General features: G+C 41.1%; 1 protein-coding gene across 1 annotated transcript in view; it reads right to left on the reverse strand.

Annotated features, from left to right (window-relative positions):
- The window catches only part of LOC109422212 (tyrosine-protein kinase receptor), a 251,711-nt gene that overhangs the window by 25,654 nt on the left and 200,732 nt on the right, over nt 1-25,325 (reverse strand). Inside the window, exon 3 of the mRNA XM_029852281.2 lies at nt 969-1,577. Within this exon, the coding sequence (XP_029708141.2) occupies nt 969-1,577 (609 nt within the window). The remainder of the gene's footprint in view (nt 1-968; nt 1,578-25,325) is intronic.

The raw sequence follows: 25,325 nt of genomic DNA on the forward strand, positions 1-25,325 counted from the left end.
CCATCTAAAAACGCTAATTAAATCACACCGGTAGTCCTTTATGGGCTCGAAGCTAGGACTATGACTAGAAGTTTTCGAACGAAAGGTGCTTCGTACCATCTACGGTGGAGTGCAGATAGGACATGGAATGTAATTATGGCAAATGAACCGCGAGCTGCATCAGCTGCTTAAAAATCAGAGTACAATCCAACAAAAGGCGACGTGGTGGGCAACTAGCAAGACAGATCGCTCAAGTGGAGGACGATCTGTAAACCCTTGGATCGAGTCAAATGAAGACGATTTCCTACATACAGGTGAACACACTAAGGCCTTAATCTAACGGGTATGTAAGTAAATGGCATTTGTCCTCTACAATGTTTTAAGTCAAAAAAATCTGTCAGATATTCTTTGCCGTCGGACGCATAAATGCCACATGTTACATTTCGACATTTTTGAGGTTTTTATGTAAACAGTCATATTTGGTTCATATTTTTAAAATATTTTGTCAACATATGAATTGATATATTGTCTATCCGGTTTGAATCAAGACAGACATTCAATCAAAAATTGCCATTTTCTTGGTCCACAAGTTTCGCAACTGTTTCGCATCTAGTGCGCTGTGTTGCTGACAACCACGGGAAGGATGCGCACTACTTTTGAGATGATTAAAAAACGTCGCGAGTTGGGTCGCGTCGCGACTTGATTGTGCGAAGTCCGGTTTGGTGGCGGCCCGACAATATATATTTCGATTGTTGAATTGCGTTGAAGTCAATCATATGCGACAATATCAGAAGTTTATATTGAAACTTAAAATGTGGAATTGTCGTGTTTTTCTATTCTATCATGTGAAATTTATGCGTCCGAGGGTAGTTCTGATGATTCAATTTATTTAACAGATTTTTTAGTGATTTAAGGTTTTTGGGTATCTGCCTTCGTGTATATGATATGTTTGATATCTAATCAAAATTTTCATTAACCCACAAACTCACCTTTCTTGACGTGCACTGCACCTGGGATTCACTGCAATTCTTCGTGCTCAATGCATCCGGGAAACAGTTAACCAGCTTTAAATTGTCAATGCTGACATGCCCTCTCGCTCGTCCACCGAGTCGATTGGGCACCACCTCGAACAGAATCTGAAAATCCTTCGATATCCGATCGATCCGAAACGTTGTCCGCTGCCACTTGCGCAAATCATTTCCAAACACTTCCGCCGGCACCCAGGACGGATCCTGGTTCCCGCTGGTCTCGATCACTATCCGCAACGTTCCATGGCCCATCGAACTCTGGTGGGTCATCATCTCCAGATAGCAGTGTTCCCGGGTGGCACCGAACATCGGCGAGGTCAGTATGTGCTGGGTGCTGTTTGACGTCAACCTCAGATGCAGGAAATGCCCATTGGCATCTCCGAGGATGTCCGAACTTGGACCCGGCATCATGCCGGTTCGATTGGACGCCGTAAGGTTTGCTCCGGTTACCACCTGGAAGCTGTTCGGGTTCGCTTCGTCCGCCTTCCATGCGCACTCGGTTTCGAAGTTGCACATCACTCCGAGCATGTTGTCTATCTCGAGGGCAGTTGGCTGCTGATGTGGGTAGTGCTGAAATTAGGAAAAAAGTACCAATCAATAATATTTCGGAAATAGTAGTTTACGCAACAAGGTGCAGAATGAAGATTTTTACAGCACGAGTCCAACGAGGCTTGCCGGGTTGGATAATTTTGAAGTCCAAGGAAAGACGGAACATAGGATATTATGACGCATCCAATCTTTTGGACGTTATATCGCAAAAAAAAACACGACTTAACGACCGGGACAGTATGGCCTCGGACGTTGTGACCCGGCTCATAACCCAGATATGATGGTGCTAGATAGCATTTAAATTTTAAATCTTAGAGGAATCCCGGAAGCAATTCCTGGAGGAATCCTAGGAGAAATTCCTGCAGGGATCCCAGGAGAAATTCCTGGGACGGATTCCTCGAGCAATCCTGGATGGAATCTTGCAGGAATCTTGGGATGAATTCCTGAAATAATCCCGAGATAAATTCCTGATGCAATCCAGGGATGAATTACTGGAGAATCCAGGAGGAATTCCTAAAGTATTTCCAGGAGAAATTTCTAGAGGAATTTCAGGAGGAACACCTGGAGCAATCATGGGGGGAGTTTCTAGAGGAATCTTAGGAAGAATTCCTGGAGAAATCCCAGGAAGAATTTCTGAAGGAATACCGGGAGGAATTGCTGGAGGGATTCTCCTATGAATTTCTAGTTGAATTGCTGGTAGAGTTCTTGAAACAATCCCGGGAGGAATTCTTGGAAGAAAAAACCGGAGGATAAGTGGAATCAGGTTTTATTTAGATAAGCGGTTTTCAATAATTTGTACGATTTTGTCAAAGATGCCAACTTTATATGTTTTTACTGGGCCTAGATTATCAGTAAAATATACTATTTTCACTCCATCGTCACCTGCTAGGAGAATTAATCACTGATAATCGGGCAACGCTTAGCCAGACAAACAAGTTTTACAGAAAACACCAAAAATATAACTTTTCGTTGGACTGAGATATCGGCGAAATAAATTAATTGTACAGGAGCGCAATGTATTGAGATGATTCCAATCGAAAATTGAAAAATTACATTCATATGAATAACTCTCGATCGACATATCAGAATGACAAATGTATACCGTCTACCACCGATGGTTTGAACTAACGAGTCTGGAATAACAAAGAGCAGAAACGTCAAAATTGGAACAGCCGATTTGCTGTTATCCCCATAGTTCCAATCGAGCAGGAGACCTGTCAAAACGACCAGGATTCGCCACTTTGGTATACTCGAGACACTTTAGTTTGAACGACACCTCATGCAAACCAACGGGGCTCATTTTTAATTTGAACTTCTAGTGAGCATCGAAAAACACTACTGGTAACCCTTTTTGCTGTTTTGTTTTGATTGTGCTTTCCGTTTCACTCCGTTCCATGAGCAGAATGACGTTTGAACAATTTTTTGAACGATGTGCAGATCAGAGGGGGTCAAATTAAGGACAAACGTCTTGAAATCCCGCTTCAGCAGCGCATCGGAACTTCAGACGCACAAATCTTAAGAAGCAAGCTTCACTTGTAATAAGCTTAAAATAAGAAGCTCAGTTGCGCTGGTTTTGTTTACGAAGAGATTTGTGCTTTCGAAATCGTGAGTAGGTGCCAAAGTCGGCCATTGTGGCGGCCATTTTGGGATTCTAACAAGTCTGTCCTTAAAAAGTGTTCAGATTAGATGCGGTCAAATCAAAAAATGTATCCATAAAATAGGAAGTATTGGTATAAATGGAAATGGATCTTGATATATTATATTATAATTGATATATTATAATTATAATTAATATATTATAATTATAATTATAATTACTTTTGCCAAAGACGCAATCATTTTTTACATTCAGAATATCATGATGTTTAAGCTAAATATAACTTTTAATGTGCCATCTACTGGGCTAATTTCGATTCTGCCTACCCGAATAAAAATACAGTAGAAAAACCGAACGTTGTATTGTAACAGTACTATTTAAAACCATATTTTTACAATAGAAACCACTGTAAAAATAAAAATACAAAAACAATAAAATGTAATGTAGAACACCATACAGTAAATTGTAAATAAGATTTTTACAATATACTATACGGGTTGTTAAGTATCGTAACAATATAAAAAAATATTTTTCTCCATATATATTTTTTTACAAAACCATACATTATATTGTAAATGAATTGTTATAAATACTGATACGTGGGTTTTAATAAACCGTACATTGTATGGTACACGTATGGTTTCAAATAACAAAATGTACCGTAAATATATTGTTTTTAATTGTAGTTTCACCACTGGTTATACATTTAATTAAATGGTTTTGGAATGGTTCTCTTTTGTTATGTTGTATTGGTTTACATTACATAAACCATAAACCATGTAATGTTATATTTGTAGTATAAGATGCCGGTGCGCTGAATAAATATATAAACATTAAAATTTGTGTTTGAAAACAAAATCCGATGCGAAAATTAGGAGTCAAAATTGTTCCCCGTTGAAAATGAAAAGGTGGAGCCTCTTTCTCTTAATTCTTCTTCTTTGTTGTTGTTCTTCGTCGTTACACTCTGTTCGGTGATTCCCCTTTACTGTTTCCCCTCCGTCGATTCTGATTGGTTGTCGCCTTGCTTCTAAATCTTGCCTGCTTCACATTTATAAAATGATGCAATCACTCGGATGAGTCATTCTACAGTCGAACGCTGAAGACGGCACACCTCTACTCCCGAAGCAGCAACCCTCCGAAGACAGCAGTACATCAGTAGTTGTTTGGCAGAGAGCAGCAGCAGATCGCTGAACGTCCGTTGAAAAGCCGTAGCATCTGCCCGGCCTAACGACAGCAGTGAGAATGCTGGGCAGTGGTGGTAGTCCCGGCGTGACGTTCGGCTACGACAATATTATCTTGTCATTTTCCTCCTGTTAATGGCATCTTAGGCTTACTAGCATTATGAGAATGCGCTTTGGGAATTCTCCAGAGCGTTTTGGATAACCCTTCATATATTGGATTGCCCACGTCTAAGTCTGAGTAGTCTCTGATTGCATTAACAGTTGAAGCTTAGGCTCCCATGCCCCACCAGCTAGATAACCGGGTTTCGCAAACTAAGCATTATTTGTGGCAACACTTTGAGCGGCATGATGGAACTATGCCGAGCGCGCTGTAGTGTCTACCTAATGGTTGTGCGCATAGGATATCTACCTACATGAAATACTATTTATTACAGTACCTAAATATCTAGGTATGATTCATTATGTCTACCTAAGGTAGTATAAATACGGGTGGTCATTGGACCACACAGGAGAGACTGCACAAGCCTTGGACTGTCAACGTCTTTAATATTCTTCTTTTGAAGGATATAAAACGCGCAAAGCATTATTAGACCACTAATGTAGTTGCATGAAGTGGGTGACGAGGTACATAAGTATCATTACAGCGTGCTTAACCGTTATTGCAATATTGAGGCTCCAGTTTGACTAAAGTTTGAAATACACGTATGTATTTAACAACTCATTAGAAAACTGTCAAGTTCGATTCAAGTATAAGTTAGGTTAAGAAACGAACCCACAGACGAACCTATATTAGAATTTCTTTCAGTATTCAGTCCAGTCCATCCAAAGATGGCTCTACGTCAAAGATAAAGTTCGTCAATCGTATTCCTCTCATCGCACTCTACATACCTAGCTCGCCATATCTCTTGGATCTGCGATTCTTAAGACATCTGGTTTACTACTTATTTAAACATTTTATTGACTTTAAATTGATGTTTCAACTTATACACTTTTTTCTTTCCTTTCCTTTGCATCATAAAAGTCACAAACATCAACAAAACAAAGCACGGAAACAATCTAAACTGAATAAATAATTAAAAATGCACGGAAAAATAATGTTTCGGAAAAGTGAATGGTTCAAACGTAAGAAAAACAGTATAATATAGTGTTACATAAAAATCGAATGTAAATGTATAGTAGCTACAATGTGCGAAGCTTTTAGTGAACCATTTCATTACAATATACAATATATTGTAGCTGGTACACTGTATGGCGCAGGAATGGTTTTCACCAAACACCCTATAGGGCAGTGCATGAAATTATCTCCTTCTCTTTCACTCTTACAGAAATTTTGTAAACAACAAGGCCAAGAAACGTCAAAATCCCATACAAAATCAAAACAGTGCAGTGCCCTATGGTTAGTTTTTATCCGGGTACTGTGTTTTTCGACATGCAGCTCTGTAGAAAAAATGCCCCGCGAAATGGAATTCTTCATTGCACCAACAAAGCTACACTGAACGAAAACCCCCGCCGTACGAAGAATGATTCTTCATTCAATGCGTTACAGATCCGCAGATTCGGAATTTTGAATGATTTTGCAACAGAATGATTTGACTGCCTTCAAATAAATGAAAATCATCTCGTTATAAAACTTAAATTTACACAATTTATGCATGAGTTTTTGCTTGGGGAGTGTTGTGAATGATTATCGTCACAAAACTATCCGAAAGCATTTACTGCCGTGCCTCATACCGAAAATCATTCAACCACCAAACTAAAATCCCCGCAACCAAACGATCATGTGATAAATCGTCAAATCGATCGAATGATTTTCAAAAAAATTACGATGGACCCTTTTAATTTGTGTACTTAGTGCTAACCTGAGACGTGCTAACGTAAGAACAAACACGACAATCACGAAACGCGACGCGAGATAAGACACGACACTTATGGTTCTTACAATCGTCAAAATAATTAAAAAATTACCTTAATGCCGACCGGTTTCGGGCTCGATGCAGCCCATCTACGGGACAATGTCCGACTGATTGCGCATGGGAGTCAATGTTTATCAGCAATGTCCAAAAACTGATGAATGAAGACGATCCTCCCATCATGTCGAGTCTATTCGATTTCGTCGACACGAACCACCAGCAGCAGTAGCACTCTCTCTCTCTCTCCCAACTTGGAACAGCGCAATCAGTCGGACATTGTCCCGTAGATGGGCTGCATCGAGCCCGAAACCGGTCGGCATTAAGGTAATTTTTTAATTATTTTGACGATTGTAAGAACCATAAGTGTCGTGTCTTATCTCGCGTCGCGTTTCGTGATTGTCGAATTACGATGGAGTTTTGTTTATCTTCGGTATGACAGTAGTTTTAAAATAAGCTGCAAATATTTCTTGCTAATCTCATTACGAATATCATTCAATTGTTGGTTTCCCTTTCATTTTGCTGTCGGCGCGCTATTTGTACTCACAAAAAATTGTAGCGGTTGAAGTATTTTTTTTTTACTTTGTAGCGAAAAAGTCTCGCGATAGGGGAAATATAGAGTACCAAATACTCCTTAGGTCACAAGAATGGATCGCCTGTTGATTATTCTAACACTTTCCGATAAGTTCCTCTGGACTATTTTTTGATGTAATATTAATATTTGTTTCGTTTTTTAATTCTTTCCAGAGAATCTCAGTGGGAATCCATTTCAAGTGGTACCAATTTGTACCAGAAGGAGGATTATGTCGTGGAAATGGCAGTGATGCTGCGGTGTTTAACATTTGAAATTAGAGGTAGTAAAATAAAAACTAAACAATATTTGTTGTACACATTTTCTCATAAATTCTGGAAAAATCTAATATCACAACCATTCCAACTAGTTTGAGTGAAAATCACTTAATTGGATTATCTCTCAAATTAGTTGGAATGGTTGTGATATTAGTTTTTGCCAGAATGTTCAAAAATAATAATCCAGAAGTGAAAAACTCGCATATAAACAATATTTGGTTTCGTAATTATTTTCATTTATTTTGCACCCGCTTTATTGGATGAATTTTGAATGATTATCATCCTTTCCCGAATTTGTTTTGATTTCGAATTGTATGAGTATAATGCTAACTTTGAATGATTTTTATATCTCTTGTTTTGATTCTGCCAAATCGGCAGTTGAATGATGGGCTTCTTCAAATCATCTTATATTAGGCATGGGGCTCGAATGAGGCAATTTTTGGCGGGGATTTTTGTTCAGTGAGCCATGAAAATGTTTGACACTTCTGAGGTCATTTTGACAGATCACACACATGCATGAAAAAGACGGATCATGTACTCTACTTTATCGATCTTGTTGCCGTCCTTTTCATGCTCATGTTACATCTGTCAAAATGACCTGTGAATTGTCAGTCATTTTGAGGTTAGGTTCGTTGGTGTAATAAAGAATATCAAACTTTCTCGTTTTCGATGCATTCCCGATCGATTTTCCCAATTGTTTTTTCGAACGAACACGTCGTAGCCCTGCACGAATGAATCACTGAAGGAATGGTGTAAATCCGTTGGCCCATTCCCTAGCCTATTCGTGAGTTCGTGACATATAACACATATTGCACAATACTGAGTTTGCACCGATCATATGGTTGGTGACGAAGTCTGTGTCAGTGGAACTTCAATATCAACATTCTAAAAACAATACGCGCACACTTGTTATTCGTAGGCCGCGAGAGTGCGGGAGATTGGCATCTAAGAGCCGAAAGAGAGATAAAGTTGTTAAAGACGGACCCGGTTAGGGTGGTGCTTCGAATCAAGTTTGACTTTCTATTCTGCAGAGTTGTAACATGTTCTGTAGCTTAGTTGTTTAAAGCGCCGGAATAGCGATAACGGAGTCGTGGGTTCGAATCCCACCAAAACAAGTGGTAGTTTTTTCACAAATTTATCTCTCAATTTGCCAATTAAACGTACTTTGCCTAAAAATACTTCAAGATTCTACGTCTATACAACACCATTCTATTTTTATTTATATAGATATAAAGTAGCCCTTGGTCTATAGTACAATTTTGTCAAAGACAGCATTATTCTAGGAAGTCAGGATCAAAAAATACAAACATTCTTGCCGTGGGTCCAATAGAACCCAGGGGTACAAAATCACCCGGTTCAACTTTGACTTTGAAAATAATCCAAAGTACGCCATGAAACTATTATGCCTCTCAAGAAAATTCAGAATATGGCGATTATCTGCCTCTGGCTTCTGATATTAGCGCGACAGTCACTAATCATAACAGCGTCACCAGATTTCAAAGTATATAATTCCACTATATGGGGTTTGACAGCAAGAACACTCATTCCACTGAGCTACTCTTGCCGTTCGTCACAAATACATTCAAAAACATCTGTCACTTCGCGAAACCCACGTGCTTTTGTTTTTGGCGGGAACACTTTTTCTTTTGTTTTGCCTTGCGACTGTCATGCGGCGGTATGCCTTGCGAGCGTACGACCGCCGCAGGACTCTAATAAAAGATAAGCGCGACAATATTGTTATTTTTGCACAAATAACTCATCGTGGTGTAGTTTTGAAGCACACTGAAAAATATTTTAACCCAGCGAATAACTTCGAATGAGTGTAATCACACTGAGGAAGATTACAAGTGGTAGTCGAAATACGCGTATCTGTCAAAGGATAAGCAATTAGGGCGGAATTAAAAGGTACGAAACTGATTACACTCATTCGAAGAGGGTACAGGTCGGTACCAGACAATAATACACTAGGAATCGAATCCACCGTCTCCGGATTGGCGATCCATGGCCTTAACCCCTAGACTAACTGGAACCCCAAGTTGAAGTTGATTATCAATGCTAACATTTCTTACCGATCAGCCTAGATAGCTGTGTAGTGTCGGTAGCGCGTATCACGGAGAAAAATAAAAAGTTATATCAATCATATTGCGGTCGCGAACAAGCATATTTGTGCACTGACTTTTATATAAGCCCTTTTTGAGATTGTATTACGCATAATACCATTGGACGAAGCATAACAGAAGCTTGAAATGATCAGACTTGATGAACTGATTAGAGCAAAAAATATGGTTGACTCCATCATATTATGCATACATCAACAGTATTTATTGTTGATGGTTTGACAGCTCATTTATTCTCATGGTGGATGCAAGCATGTTTATGCATAGCTTAATCCCTCTTAACCCTAAACATGAGACTTAAAGTAACTGTATCGGATGATTGTTTTGGGCATACACAAAAAATCCTTCAAATGAGGTTATGTTGCTTTATATAATCGAAAGCTTTAAATTTGTAATGAACATTTCTATAATGTTCGTATTTTAGAACACTATGTTCTAATTGAAACATATTGCACTAAAACCACCATTAAACGTTCAATTTATTATTATCAAAACCATTTTCTTGCATATGATTTATTTGTAAGTTTGTTAGCGACGCACTTTTGGCGGAATTGACCCGGAAGTGCAATCCGCGCAGGGCTAAGTAGTCGGCCAGGGGTTTGGTCTGCTTGAGGTAAACTTCCAGGCGTTCCAATGGGACCTTCGGTGGGGCGAACACTTCGTGATATGACCGCGGCTGGTCTGTTGGATCAAACGACCGGTGGTACGACGCACCAGTAGACTCTTGTCGAATCCGAACTCCATCACAGTATTTAGTCCGGTACTGCGCTTCTCCAGCAGTCGTCTTGTTTCTCGGCTTGTACAACCGTCCGGAGGAAATCCATCCATGACAAATCCATTTTTGCACTCCGGTGGCTGGCCTGGCTCTTGCTTCGGGTTCGGTGCAACGGTTGCTGCTTCGGGCTATCTTCGATCGGTTGCAACCCCGGAAAATACTGAAAACAAGATGTAGGGTAAAAGGGTATAATGCGCCCCACCGGGGCAAAACGCCCCCCTTCATTTTCTAGCGATTCAAGCGCTTTTCGCATGCGTGATCGATTAGAAATCTTAAATATTGAAGAATTATTGTCATCAAGGTGGTCCGTTAGTTTATTGGTACAGAAAATCAATAAAAATATCAAAAAGTCTGAAATCGAGGCTTTCGGCGTAATATTTTACCTCTTGTAAGCTGACTTCATTGTGAACGAAGCTAGTTCTGTTCGCTTGTGTTATTTTGCAACTTTTATGCAGTTAAACACTTGTTAAAAGACTCTTCTAGGATAAGCATGTGGTGGAATAATCCCCAGGAACGGTTTTATCACGGGGCTGGACGCTTTTATTTTGATGGGGCGTATTGCCCTGTTTGTTTTGAAAAGGCAAATTATGGAACGTTTTCGAAAAACGTTTCAAAGCTTTCATAGCCGCCCCTCCAAAGGCAAAGTTCGCATGCATCACTTTACTGACTTTAGAAACAACGATTTGCAGTGGACAATAGATGGTATAAGGCGCCAGCTTTAGATATATTGTCATTTCTGCTTAAGGGGGGCATATTATACCTGTTTACCCTACATCATGAGTTTGCGAATGCATGCGATCCATTACCAGCGACGCACTTACCTGAATATGAAGTGGTAAATTCCGTAAAGATTGATAGCAAAAGCACACTATTGATTCCCCTAAAGAATAAACTGTTCACGCAATGGTACTGCCTGCCACGGTTTATTACAAGGTTTATTACATAAAATCAAGACAAACGACGTTACGGTCGTCGTTACTTTGAAACACCTCTGCTGCCGCCATGATGAACAATGAATGAGTAGGCAGCAGTCAGGAGGCTCGGCCAATACGGGTTCAAGTAATGACATACATGCTTGGTTTAAGCGTTTGATGGTTGGTGGTCAATGCTGTTTATTCAAATGCAACATATGCTTGGTGTAAGCATCAAATCATTGTGAATCAACCATTTGAAGCAATTATGACAAGCATATCTTTGAAGCTTGAGAGAACAATAGAAAAGGTTATATCAATCAGAGAAGATTTCTGTCCGTGATATCTCAATTGGCTAAGAACAACAGGTGACTCCCAAGGGGTGATACACAAATTATGTCCCGCAAAAATCGACCTTTTTCAACCCCCCCTCCCCCTATGTCGCACTTTTTGTATGGGACCTCAACAGGTTTTGTATGAGTCGTCACGTTATGCCAAACCCCCCCTCCCCCCTAAAAGCGTGACGTAATTTGTGCATGACCCCCAATTCATGGTGTAATGCGGTTTTATGCTAACCGTGCCAAGGAATGAATGGTTAGGGGATCTAATAAAAACCCAACCACATACGGAGCATGTGGAGAATTAGGGCGTCCTCCACAGTATTACGCCCTTACTGCGCTAACCAGAGCAATGGTGCAGTGGGCCTTGCGATGCTCCGATATAATCGGTTGCCCTTCTTAAGTCTCAAATTCGGGGCTAAATAAGGGCGAGATTATTCAAATGTTGTAAATTAGCTTACATTACCACCTACTGGGGATACTCAAAATAACTGGGACAGGTAAAATTTTCACTTTCCATAAAATGTTCAACTCGCTGTAACTTATCGCAAAGGGCATCAAATATTCTCAAATTTTTACTGTAAGTTCATCAACTAGTTGTGTATCAGTGGTTCAAATTTGGAAAAGATCGGGCCATTCTACACGAAGTTATAAAGATTCTGGAAAAAGGTATAAATATCCGATAGCCATCTTTGAGCTGTTATATCTCCGGATTCAATGAACCGAATGCAATGAAATTTTGATCATTCATGACTAATATAATAAACTTTGAAAAACAGTTGACTTAATTTGAAATTATTAATAAGAAATAAAGTTATAGCGATTTCATTTATTCTATGTTATTTTTAGTAAATTTTTCTATTTTTCATACGCATCCCCTTACTTTTTCAATTCAATGCCAGCTATTTGGTTGCTTTTCTTTGAAACATAAATATATTCGTGTTATATTAGAAAATAATCTAATCATTATAATTTTCTTTCGTGTAAAGAATTTTAAGTTTAGTCAGATGTTTTTAATAGCTTATTATATATGTCATAAATGATCAAAATTTCATTGCATTCGGTTCATTGAATCCGGAGATATAACAGTTCAAAGTTAGCTATTGAATAATTATACCTTTTTCTAGAAACGTTCTAACTTCGTGTAGAATAGCCCGATCTCTCCCAAATTTTGATCACTGATACACAACTAGTTGATGAACTTACAGTAAAAATTTGAGAATATTTTATGCCCTTTTCGAAAAGTTACAGCGAGTTTAACATTTTTTGAAAAGTGAGAATTTTACCTGTCCCAGTTATTTTGAGTATCCCCTGTATATGGTTTCGCTTAATGCGTTTTCGCCATTGGCGTTTTTCAATTGAGACCGATTTGGTTTGTCGTTGATGTTTTCTCTTTGTGCTGTTATTGTAGAGTGTAATACTGTCTAGTTTGGGTAGTGGCTGGGAAACCTCAGATCAATTTTCAGCGTTAATAGCGTGTGTAGTCCAAGTCCCAAGTAACAATTCCATCGCTGATGGGTTTTGTTATTACAGCAATAATTAAAACTCAGTTTTATGACTGCTTTTATGAAAACCATTAATAAAATGTTTTATAGTATACTTGAAGATATCCATAAAGACAGATTTTAGGAGTAAACAAAACTTTCCGATATGTAAACCTTCTGGCAATCATTATTACCGCAATAAAACTGTTAAAACTCTCAACAGATGGCGATCCGTTCGATTAGTAACGACATCTGTTGGTGGAAAAGCAGAAACTACGACACTGCTAGGTTTATTGCGGTCATCATAAAAGTAAACTTGCTTTCGTTTTATTTTCGCTGATTATGGTTGTCGCCATATTGAAGAATTAGCTTACGTGAATGAAAAATAGTAAATTTTGCTTAAATTAGCAATGAATTAGTAGTTTGCAACCATTTTCATAACATTCTCACATGAATAAACTCTCTCTGCTGAGTTTTCTTGTGATTCGGGATAGTTTTACTAAATTCACAAATTGATTTATTTCATTCCAAGATGATAATATTCACTATTTTCGAAGCGCATTAATTTTATGATTGTGCAACCCCAATATTCACGGTAAATTCGAATGCGCATAAGCCTACCAGCACAATAACTACTAAAATACTACTTTGAATTAATCGCTTTCTACTTACGAATGATGTATCCTCCTGAACTTTACGTGCCATCGAAGAAGCTTCTCTGCATCTTGAGCTGTCATAGTTTTTGTTGAAAAAAAAAACAACAACAATCGAGAATGGGAAATATTTCAACTAGGTTTTAAAACGGGTTTATTGCTACTCTTAATGCGGTTTGCAAAATCTCTCCGAGAGTGGTCCACTTAGCCGGAAGATACTCTTAACCTTCCTTTTGCATCACGTTTTCAGCAGCTCGCTGACGTAGTGTACGGTTTGGGTCAAAAATGACCCTAACGCTAAAGGAGGGTTAAAGAGGTTATCAAGAGGTTTTGATGTATGATTCAGTTTTATTGCAAGTTTTATAAAATTGGTCATAAAGATCTCTTGTAGAGCCGAACAAAGCTTAAAGAGTTACTTGGGGTGGCTCTATTTCAAAAAGTTAATTTTCGTAATGTTCTATATAGGTTCTATATAGGTTATCTTGTGAAACCTAGTTTTGCTTACATTATATAAATAAAGTGTCGTGCCTGGGGCATGCTATATCTAAGAATAACGTCAACAGTGTGTTTCAACCTTTACTTATGGACGCCTTCAAGCAAGCTGTTCTTTTCAGCAACTTTTCGCTGATATTTGGTAGTATTGCAACGGTGACTATTATAAGGACTCAATCAAGCACGTCCAGATCTGGCCATCATGTCCTTTATTCTGACCTATCTTACAACCTACACTCCCGTTCAAAAGTTTGGGGTCACCCCCTCAAAAACATGTCATTTTTTTAGGCCCATATCTCCGCCAATTTGCGTCCGATTTCAAAACCCTAGGTTCCATTCAAAAGATAATAAGTCAAAGAAACTTTGAACATGATTTAAAAGAAACTTTTTCAAAAAAAATTGTATGTAAACTTAACCCAAAGTTGCCAAATTTTCTAAAAAATGAATATAAACTTACGGCAGTGTCGCTGGAAATTGGGTCGACCAAATTTTAAGATGAGAACGGTAATAGAACCCATTTTTTATTAACTTTCAACTGCTTTTTACAGAACTTAGCTAAAAAATCTAAATTAACTCTTCATGTCATCGACCAAAAGTTTGGGGTCACCCCTCAACATGATGTATCAGCCAAAAGTTTGGGGTCACTATCGTAAAACATGGAAAAGTGATTTGGTAATATCTTCGTCATCTATAGTTCAATTTTAATTATTTTTGGCTCATTTCAAAGATAATTACCTAAATTTACGTTTGATGTCTTTAACTTAAAGTATTTAACGATCTTTGTATATAAAAATGTTATGTAAAGTTAGCACATTTTACCACGCTTCAAAAAATGAGGCAACTTTACGTTAAGTTTTAGTATGTAAATTTCAACAAATATGTGTGGTTTAATGTATATGCAGTAAGTATCATTCATTTTGTTTCAAATAAGCCAAGAAGAATTAAAATTGAATGAAAGATGACAAAGATATCAACAAATCACTTTTCCATGTTTTACGATAGTGACCCCAAACTTTTGGCCGATACATCATTTTGAGGGGTGACCCCAAACTTTTGGTCGATGACATCAAGGATTAATTTAATTAATAACTTTTTTTCTAGATTTTTTAGCTAAGTTCTGTAAAAAGCAGTTTTTTTTTTTTTTTTTTAAAGCAGTTGAAAGCTAATAGAAAATGGATCATATTACCGCTCTCATCTTAAAATTTGGTCGACACAGCTTCCAGCGACACTGCCGTAAGTTTATATTCATTTTTTAGAAAATTTGGCAACTTTGGGTTAAGTTTACATACAAAATTTTTTGAAAAAGTTTCTTTTACATCATGTTCAAAGTTTCTTTGACTTATTATCTTTTGAATGAAACCTAGGGTTTTGAAATCGGACGCAAATTGGCGGAGATATGGGCCTAAAAAAATGACATGTTTTTGAGGGGGTGACCCCAAACTTTTGAACGGGAGTGTACGTACATCACAGCCTACTACACTATATCATCTAAAGTAGCTCAAACATTAATTTGAGAAACTTCAGTTTGATGGAATCAGGAAGTATGTAGGTACCTTCATTAGGTGAACACCGATGGAATTACTCTCATTATGAAGCAATTCGCGAGTGTAAAGCCAATACAAGGCTTACTTTTGATTCCGAGAGTAAACAGTGTGTGAGTTTATTCGCACCCGCCTGCTTCGAGAGTAAGAAGCAAAACAAAAACACTCATGGGTTTTTATTCGTGAAGAACTAGTGCAGGTGCGGGAAGTGCATTTTATTGTGGTTAAAATAGCAAATGCAGTGATTATCCAACATAAACTAATGCTTTATGCTTCATTGTTCCTGAAAAGCAGCACTGCCAGTCGTTAAAATGTGTTTTTCATCAAAATGCAAAAAACTCACGAAGCTTCGCGAATCAGATGCGAGTGCTTGCCAGCTTCGTTTACTCACGAATAAAGAAGTGCGAGTATTCTCGGGCCCTGTTTTTCACGAGTAAGTATGTTTTGGTTTGTGTCTGCTCAGCAGCAATCTTCATCATTTTCCATCTCTGGTGAACACGAATGTTAACTAGCTTGGTTAAATATAATTAAAAAAAATTAAATAAATGTGTTATCAAAGGTCAAGTTCCAATAAAATAAGCATGGTTTGACGAAAAAAATGGAAGTCTATGGTGTAGTTCCGAAAAAATCTCCATTGTAGGTCCTCAATATCTGAGAATGTCCTCGAGTTCTTTTTCATCACAACTTCTACGCTATCGTTATATTCTGATCCGTATGGATACAATACAGCTCTAAACAAGTAAGAGCGATGATAACCACTCAAAAATAATAGAAAAAGGACTTATAAATTGGGTCAGAAATATAACCCGATAAACGCCTAAAAGTATGCAATGCATGGACATTGTAATTTCATGTAGTTTCGAATTCAACATTTCTCAAATCAAATAAAGAGTGCTCACTATGTGTAGTATAACCAAACATTAAAATACTGAACCCAACAAAATCTCTTTACGTACTCACCATAGGTAAACTTTTCAGAAATTTTGCATGTTTTAAAAAAAAATCGTGTCAAGTACTGTTCCTTTTAACACAGAGAACTAATTTGTATCCTTTGACTGATGCGTATTTTGACCTCAACTATAAGGTTGTCTACAGTATCTCGTACTTACAGGTATTCCACTAACACTCCCAGGTTCATCACCATTCTATGTTTTGATATAAAATTTCAACCAGATATACTCTAGACGGCTTCTCGACATATGTTTGTTTACTCCATGATTTTTTATTCGTGTGGGTTTTATGGTGTTATTCTGAGCACTATCAAAATTACATCGAAAAGGTAATGTGTCTTTCGGATACATGAACCACATGAATGATGAACCACCCAAAAAATCAATTTTTTTTCGTTCTACCAATTGTAATTTAGAATTACGTACAAAAGTCTGTGAAAACATAACGCTGGGGGGAAGAACATTCCCGGTAGAAATCCCTGAAGGAATCCTGGAAGGATTTACTGAAGGAATTCTGAGAGGCATAGCTGGTAGAATTCTGAGGTAATCTAAGCTGAAATCTTTGAAGGAATCCCTGAAATAATCACATAAGAAAACCCGGGAGGAATTGCTGTATAAATCCCGAGCGAAGATACCGGCTCACAAAAATAATTTCATCAGGATTCTCTGAATATGTTTCGACAGAACACTTTGAAACTATACTAAAATGAATCTGTGAAGTTATTCCAGCAGAAATCCATGAAAGAATGGTGGTTAAAATTTCTGAAAGAATCCTCTCAGTATTTTCTAAAGCAATTTTGGAAGAAATCCCTGAAGTTATTCCTGAAGGAATCCCGTAAAGAATACCTAATGGAATCCTTAGAAGGATCATGACAGGAATGCCGGCCAGAAGCTGAGCAGGTTTTCCTGTAAGAACCACAGAAGATGTCTCTATAATCTAGGATTGCCTGAAAAAAATCTCGGAAAAAATCTATATTTTCCATATTTTTTTTCGGGACGAATACCTTAAGGAATCACAGCCTGAATTCTGGAAGGAATCTGGTTCCGTGAGGTCCGAAAAAACGCCGATGAACTACGGTAATGTGAATCGGGGGGAAATAAACTGAACGAAACGGGGTTGATTTACAGGTTCAAAACTGAAACTTGATGTGTATTTGGGATTCCTTTTATACAATTCATTTGGTAGGGTAACAATTGGTCGGGTAAACAAAGCAAATGTAATAGATTTGTCGCATTTATAATTGGAGAGAGATAGAGAAGAATTTTGGCAATTCAATTGATTAGCAGAAACAAAAGGTAAGCATGATCGGTCTGTCCTCTCTCCTCTTGTTGGCGTAACGTCCTCACTGGGACAAAGCCTGCTTCTCAGCTTAGTGTTCTATGAGCACTTCCACAGTTTTTAACTGAGAGCTTCCTCTGCCAATGACCATTTTGCATGTGTATATCGTGTGGCAGGCACGAAGATACTCTATGCCCAAGGAAGTCAAGGAAATTTCCTTTACGAAAAGATCCTGGACCGACCGGGAATCGAACCCGTCACCCTCAGCATGGTCATGCTGAATACCCGTGCGTTTACCGCCTCAGCTATATGGGCCGGTCTGTGCCGTCCTTAAATTCCGCTGCAACATTAGCCGCCCACCAAATTACCTCTGGGAATTTCAGCTCCATTACGACCAGGAACATACTCGTCGTCTTCCAAAGGAATTCGCTGGATCCGCCGAACATCTCGTCGGGTAGTACCATTTGCGGTCTTGACAGAAACTACCCTGGTATGGCCGTCCTGTCCTGGAAAGACCTCGACGACACGGCCCATGGGCCATTGCTTGGGTTTCTCGTTGTCCATAATCAGCAATACGAAGTCTCCAACTACAATATTCGGTGTTGAACGCTGCCACTTTGTTATGCGCTGAAGAGATAGCACGTACTCACTTTGCCACCTAACTCGAAATTCTTGGGCGACCCGTTGAACGTATTCCCACCTGTTTAGGGATCCGACGCGGCGTTCCAACTGGTTGAGCTCAGGTACAGTGTTTAGTGGCCAACCGATGAGAAAATGCGCTGGCGTGAGAGGCGCGGGATCGTTGGGGTCATCTGAGAGCGCAGTAATCGGTCGAGAATTCATACAAGCGGCTATATGTGCGAGAACCGTGCTCAGCTCTTCGAAAGTGAAGCGAGTATCATCTCCGAATTTGCTCAAGAAGCTCTTCGCCACCTTTATCCCTGCTTCCCACAACCCGCCGTGATGAGGCGACCTAGCTGGGATGAACATCCACTCGATTCCCTTATTAGCGAGAAAGTCTACGACACAATCTGCACCTATAGTTGTATTTATCTGTTCGTAGATCTCACGAAATTTCCTGGCTGCTCCGCGAAGATTGGTTGCGTTGTCAGAATAGACCTTGTTCGGCAAACCGTAACGGCTACAGAATCGAGTGAAGGCGGCAATGAATGCAGATGAGCTGAGATCCGAGACAGCCTCTAGATGTACGGCTCTCGTAGTGAAGCAGACGAAGAGTGCAATGTAGCCTTTGCTGGGGACAGCACCACGAGTCCGTCGATTTACGATGTTGATCGGTCCGGCATAATCAATGCCGGTAATCGAGAACGGAGGGTTTGGATTCACTCGGTCCGCAGGTAGCTGACCCATCAATTGATGTAACGGTGCTGGTCGTGCCCGACTACACTTGATGCAAGCTCGACATACCTTACGGGCAGCACTCGTTCCACGTACAATCCAAAATTTTCTTCGCACCGCAGCCAGCAAAGATTGTGGACCACAGTGCAGCTGCTCGTGGTGTTCGTTGTTGAGTATAAGCGAAGTGAATGACGAGTGGTGAGGCAGCAAGATCGGGTGCTTCGTATCGTAGTTGAGTTCCGACAGCTGCAGCCTGCTGCCCACCCTGAGAAGGTGACTTTTATCCAAAAACGGTTTCAGTTGATGGAGCGAGCTTCCACGATTCACCTCTCGACTTTGTTCCAACTGAGCGACCTCCTTACCGTAGTGCTGGCTCTGAACATGTCGCAAATAGATCTGCATGGCATGGTCAATTTCTCGTGGAGTTAACCGTCTTGTTGCTCGCGACTCTCGCTGCGAGAAGCGTAGCATTCGAGCCGTAACACGCAGTAGTAGTTGGAGATTTGGGTAGTATCTGGCTATCATCGCATCAAGAAATGGGTTTTCATACACTGCCAGGTACGCCACTGCCACGAGACGTGTTTCTCTTTCCACTTGCCGCTGGTGGTTGATGTCGGGAACAGAGAATGAGTGCGAATGATGAGTGCTATCGGATGTCCACTCGGGACCGTTCCACCAGAGAGGATTATTGATGATCTGATCAGGTTGAGCACCACGTGATATCAAATCAGCAGGATTGTTGTGTGTGTCAACATGTTTCCAATTAACAGCTGGTAGATGTGTGGTGATCTCCGCTACCCGATTGGCAACGAACGTCTTCCAACGTGACGCACCACCATAAATCCACGCTAGGGCCACCGTCGAATCCGAAAACGCCTGAACTTCGTTGATTGGCAATGAGATCACTGCCATAACATTCGCCATCATTCGTGCTAGAATCACTGCCGCACACAGCTCCAATCGTGGCAACGTTGTCCGTCCATTGCCGATGGGGGCAGTTTTAGATTTTGCACACAACAGATGCGATGACGTGTTGCCGTGTTCGTCTGCAGCTCGAATATACACGCAGGCACCCATGGCTCGCTCGGATGCATCACTGTAGCCGTGCAGACAGACGCGGGATGCGCTTCGAATGCCGATCACTCGACGAGGTACCTGGAAGTATTCGATATCGGAGAGATTTTGTACGAAAGACAACCAAATTTGAACAAACTCACCGGGGAGAATTTCATCCCAGTCCACCCTCAGCTCCCACAACTGTTGCATGATTAGTTTCGCTTTGACAATAATCGGAGCTAGTAGTCCCAGCGGGTCAAAGATGCTGGCGATTTGCGAAAGAATGCTACGTTTTGTGGGCTGAGAGATCTTCATAGGTGAGTTGGTAAACTGGAACTCGTCGCTGCACGGCTGCCAGGGGATGCCGAGGGCCTTTATGGTGCGGGTATCGTTGAGTTCGATTGGTACTTCCACTTCTCGGTCTTCTTCAGGTACACCGCTGAGAACTTCTGAGCTGTTTGAAGCCCATTTCCGCAGGTGGAAACCACCGGCGGCGAATATTGTGGTGAGTTGCTGGCGCAGTAGAATTGCTTCTTCCTCGGTGTCCGCGCCGGTTAACACGTCGTCCACATAAGTGCCCTTTTCTGCCTTTTCAACCGCCGTCGGATACTGCTCCTTGTGTGACTCTAGAGTTTGCTGCAGGCACTTCGTTGCAAGGTACGAGGCGCTCTTTGTCCCATATGTGACTGTATTCAGGCGATATTCGTCAATTGACGCATCCTTCGACCACCGCCAGAGAATTCGCTGGAAGTCGCGATCAGCTTCGTGAATATCCACCATACGATACATTTGCTTTATATCGCCCGTGACCACGATTGCTGGGAATCGAAATCGCAGAAGAATGTTAACGATCGAATCCTGAAGTACTGGTCCAGCCATGAGCACATCGTTTAGTGATTTTCCGCTGGTGGTCTTCGCGGAGGCATCAAAAACGACCCTGCATTTCGTTGTAGAACTGGCTTCTTTAACCACACAATGATGGGGTAAGTAGACGGAACCCTTTGGTGCTGGTCCAACAGCGAGTGTCATATGCCCTAGGTCACAGTACTCTCGAAGAAAGGAATGGTATTCCCGTTTCATTTTAGGATTTCTTTCCAGTTTTCGCTCCATGTGATTCAGCCGTTTTTCCGCCATTTGCCTTGAGTCGCCTAGTTGACTCGGAGGGTGTAGAAACGGTAGTCGTACTGTAAATTTCCCTGCGCCATTTCGAACGGTGTGTTTATGGAAATGGTCTTCGCATTGCCTTTCCTCTTCGCTGAGATGGTTCACAGGCATGGCATATTCCTCCAATTCCCAGAATCGACGCAATTGTTCATCAAGGCTCTCAGAGGTGGTCAACAAGCATGTTGATACAGTTGCACATGGAGATATGTTAGGTTCTCGATAGCGGCCTGCAACCACCCACCCGAGTTTAGTGTTGTGTAGTGTGGGAAGATTGTTTTCAGAACCGAGGGAAATTTTTCCAGGCTCAAGAAGTTGGAAGAAGAGGTCTATTCCAAGCAGTACGCTGATCTTACCAGGGCGGTGGAAAAGTGGGTCAGCCAAGTTTACGGACTTTGGTATCGGCCAACCACTGGTGTTAGCTTGTTTAACTGGGAGTATTTTGGTGATCCTTTCGAGCACCATGCACGGGACTGTGGTGCTAAAGTCCGAGCATCGGGATGCAATGATGATTTCTACGCACTTATCTACATGCGCAGGAGTTGATGATATCCCTTCAAGGTCCATGTCTGCCTCAAGCAAGTCGAGGCCGAGTTCGTTGCAGAAGCTTTCGCTAATAAAACTTACTTGAGAAGCGGAGTCTAACACGGCACGACAAGCGTGCGGTCGGCCTTGCTTGTCCATAACGTTAATGGACACTGTGGCGAGGAGAGTGTTGGACGCATCGAAATTGGCAGTGGAATCAAGGGCCGAAATCAAAAATTGAGCGACCACACCATCGCCAGCAGAATCAACGTACGAGGTAGATGACGATTGTGGAAGAAGTGGCGGCACGAGAGCAAAGTGCAGCAGAGTGTGGTGGAGATGGCCACATTTTCGACAATTTCCCGATCGACATGTCTCACCGGGGTGCTTCTTCAGGCAATTTTGGCACAACATTTGAGCTCTAATAGCACTCAGTCGTTCCTCAGAACTCATGTGGATGAACCTACCACACTGATATAACGGATGGGCAGATTTATCACAAACGTTGCAATTCGGAGGTGTGTTGGTGGCGACGAACGTTGTTGCTCCCCTGTACGGTGGTTTCATCAGAGGCTTGTAGGTAGCTACAGTTCTGGGCTTGACGGGTTGTGCAGATTGCAAGGCAAAACTGCGAGAGTCAATGAACGAGAGGAACGCTTTGAGGGTGACGTCAACTTCGGGCATATCTGAAACCTTTTGGTACCAACATTGTTTGGTTTCGGGGTCCAACTTCTGGATGAAGATGAACAGCAGCCAAGTATCGCGATCCTCTCTCTGCATGGCTTGAAGAGCACGAACAACCTCATCAGAGACATCGTGCAGAGATCGCAACCCTTGAGCAGACGAAGCCGTCATAGCTGGCTGGTTGAGGAAACGTTCAATGTGTTTGTGAGCTATCTCGAGTGGTTTGTCGTAGCGTGACTGAAGCTTTTGCAAAGCGGGAACGTAGTTTGCATCTTCAATTTTCAGGTGCGAGATCAGTGAGGCAGCCTCACCAGAGAGATTGGTCTTTAGGAAATACAATTTTTGACTATCCTTCAGCGATGGATTCTGGTCTACCATGCTGCGGAATAGATCAATGAATGATTGCCACTCGAGATAGTCTCCACTGAACACAGGCAAGTTCATGCGTGGCAGTTTCAGATCCGACAGCGGTGTGAGGGCAGGAGGACCATCGGGAACAGCAGCAGTTGCACTAGCACCAATAGACATTCTACCGGCCATCAACCGGAGCAGCTCGGCTTGCTGCTGTGCTAGCTGATTTAATGCATCACTCTGGGATCGCTTTTCTTCACTGCTATCGCGACCTTTAACCACTTTCAACGTCTTCAATAGGCGATTCTTTAGGGTAATGTACACACTTTCGAAACGGCATTGTTGCTGCACAGCATCATCGTACAGAGCATCGTCTTCACTCGCGTCCAAAATTCTTTTATGTACAGTACAATACGCGGCCCATATTTCACCAAGCACTTTAAGTTCTGTTTGCACTTCAGTTTCTTCAGCCGTTTCTGGCTTCAAGTTAGCCACTACATCGGACACACGTTTGATCCACGGATCAAGGGATTTCCGTTCGCGGAACAGCTTTTCCATTGTGGTGTTCACACTAGTTCACTTGGGCACTATTTCTCACAGATAGTTCTGTTCGATAGCTGTGTCACGGTTTGGCAGTACCACTAAAGGCCGAGACTGTTGGCGGGTGACGAGGCCAACACACGCGACACAATCAAATCGACACTGCGCGGATTTCACGACGAAGGCTTTCGCGATCCGGTTCGAAGGACCATATGGTTCCGTGAGGTCCGAAAAAACGCCGATGAACTACGGTAATGTGAATCGGGGGGAAATAAACTGAACGAAACGGGGTTGATTTACAGGTTCAAAACTGAAACTTGATGTGTATTTGGGATTCCTTTTATACAATTCATTTGGTAGGGTAACAATTGGTCGGGTAAACAAAGCAAATGTAATAGATTTGTCGCATTTATAATTGGAGAGAGATAGAGAAGAATTTTGGCAATTCAATTGATTTGCAGAAACAAAAGGTAAGCATGATCGGTCTGTGCCGTCCTTAAATTCCGCTGCAACAGAATCTTTGATGAAATTCCAGCACAAATCCCTCAAGGAATGCAGAAAAGAATAACTAAAAAAAATCCTTTCAGGATTTTCCAAAGCAACCACTGCAAAAATCCCTGAAGAGAACTCCGGAGCAATCCGTACAGCAATCTCAGAAGCAATATCTGTAGGAATCCCAGGAATAAACCTGGGAAGATTCTCGAAAGGAATGCCTGAAGAAAGCCTGGAAAGAATTCCTGGAGATATCTTGAAAAAAAAAACCTTAGCCCATCTAATCTCATCTCAATTCCTCACCTTACTATCTAGCCTCTACCTTACTGTCCCCTTTGCCCTCTATTCCAACCCTCTATCCTACGCTCTATCATAACCTTCAAACCTATCATCTGCCCTACCCTCTACCCTATCCTCTACCATAACCACTGCCATATCTTTTATCGTACCCTCTAGTCTATACTGTGCATAATCGTACCGTCACCCTACTCTCTACCCTAACCTTTTTCCTACCCTTAACCCGGGAGCGGTCACGTCGTGTACTGAGTACACGCACCATGAAAAATGCACGCATGTGGTACACAGCGTGAGCGCGGTGTCCCTGCAGGTAGACAAAGACGCGACTGCTGGAGGGTTAACCCTGCTCTCTATCCTATCCTCTTCCCTACCATCTACCCTATCCTCTACTCTAACCTTCTACTCCACTCCCTCTACTCTATCCTTATTACCCGACCGTCTGGTCCACCGTTTACCCTACCCGCTACCCTACCATCCACTATGACCTTCTACCCTTTTTCTCATAAATACTCATATTGCATTGTATCATTGCTCAAACTACCATACCGTAGCCGCAATCCTGGATATGGTCCGCCATCTTGGATTTCAAAATGACGTCAAATATCGACTTTTGACTTCCACACATCAAGCCCGATCGATAGATACCCATATTGCATGGTATCATAGCTCAAACTACCGTTCCATGGTCGCCATCTTGGATTTTAAATGGCGTCGGATATTCATTTTTGAGTTCTACTCATGAAGCCCGATCGATATGTACTCATATTGCATGGTATCATAGCTCAAACTCTCATTCCGTGGCCGCCATCTTGGATATGGTCCGCCATCTTGGATTTCAAAATGGCGTCGGATATTCATTTTTGAGTTCTACTTATGAAGCCCGATCGATAGATACCCATATTGCATAGAATCCGAAGCAGCATTGCCGATAAAAAACATATATTCTGGAGTTTTGATCGCCAGCTTGGAACCTAAGCCGCCATCTTGAATTAAAATACCCCTACTACCATATCCTAAGGAATGTGTATGCCAAATTTTAATGAAATTTTTTGATGCATTCCAGAGTTATGCCCTTGGTTATGCCTATGTTCCGGCATACATATATACATACGTACATCGTGACAATATGAATTCTTTGCAGCATCGTTTACGCCACCTAGTGAACCAGTCACAAACTATATTGTCCACCATGAGCAAGGTATGGGTGTGGAGAACATCTTCTCTGAAGAAAGT

The sequence above is a fragment of the Aedes albopictus genome, chromosome 3 (assembly GCF_035046485.1).
Source record: "Aedes albopictus strain Foshan chromosome 3, AalbF5, whole genome shotgun sequence".
NCBI lineage: Eukaryota > Metazoa > Arthropoda > Insecta > Diptera > Culicidae > Aedes > Aedes albopictus.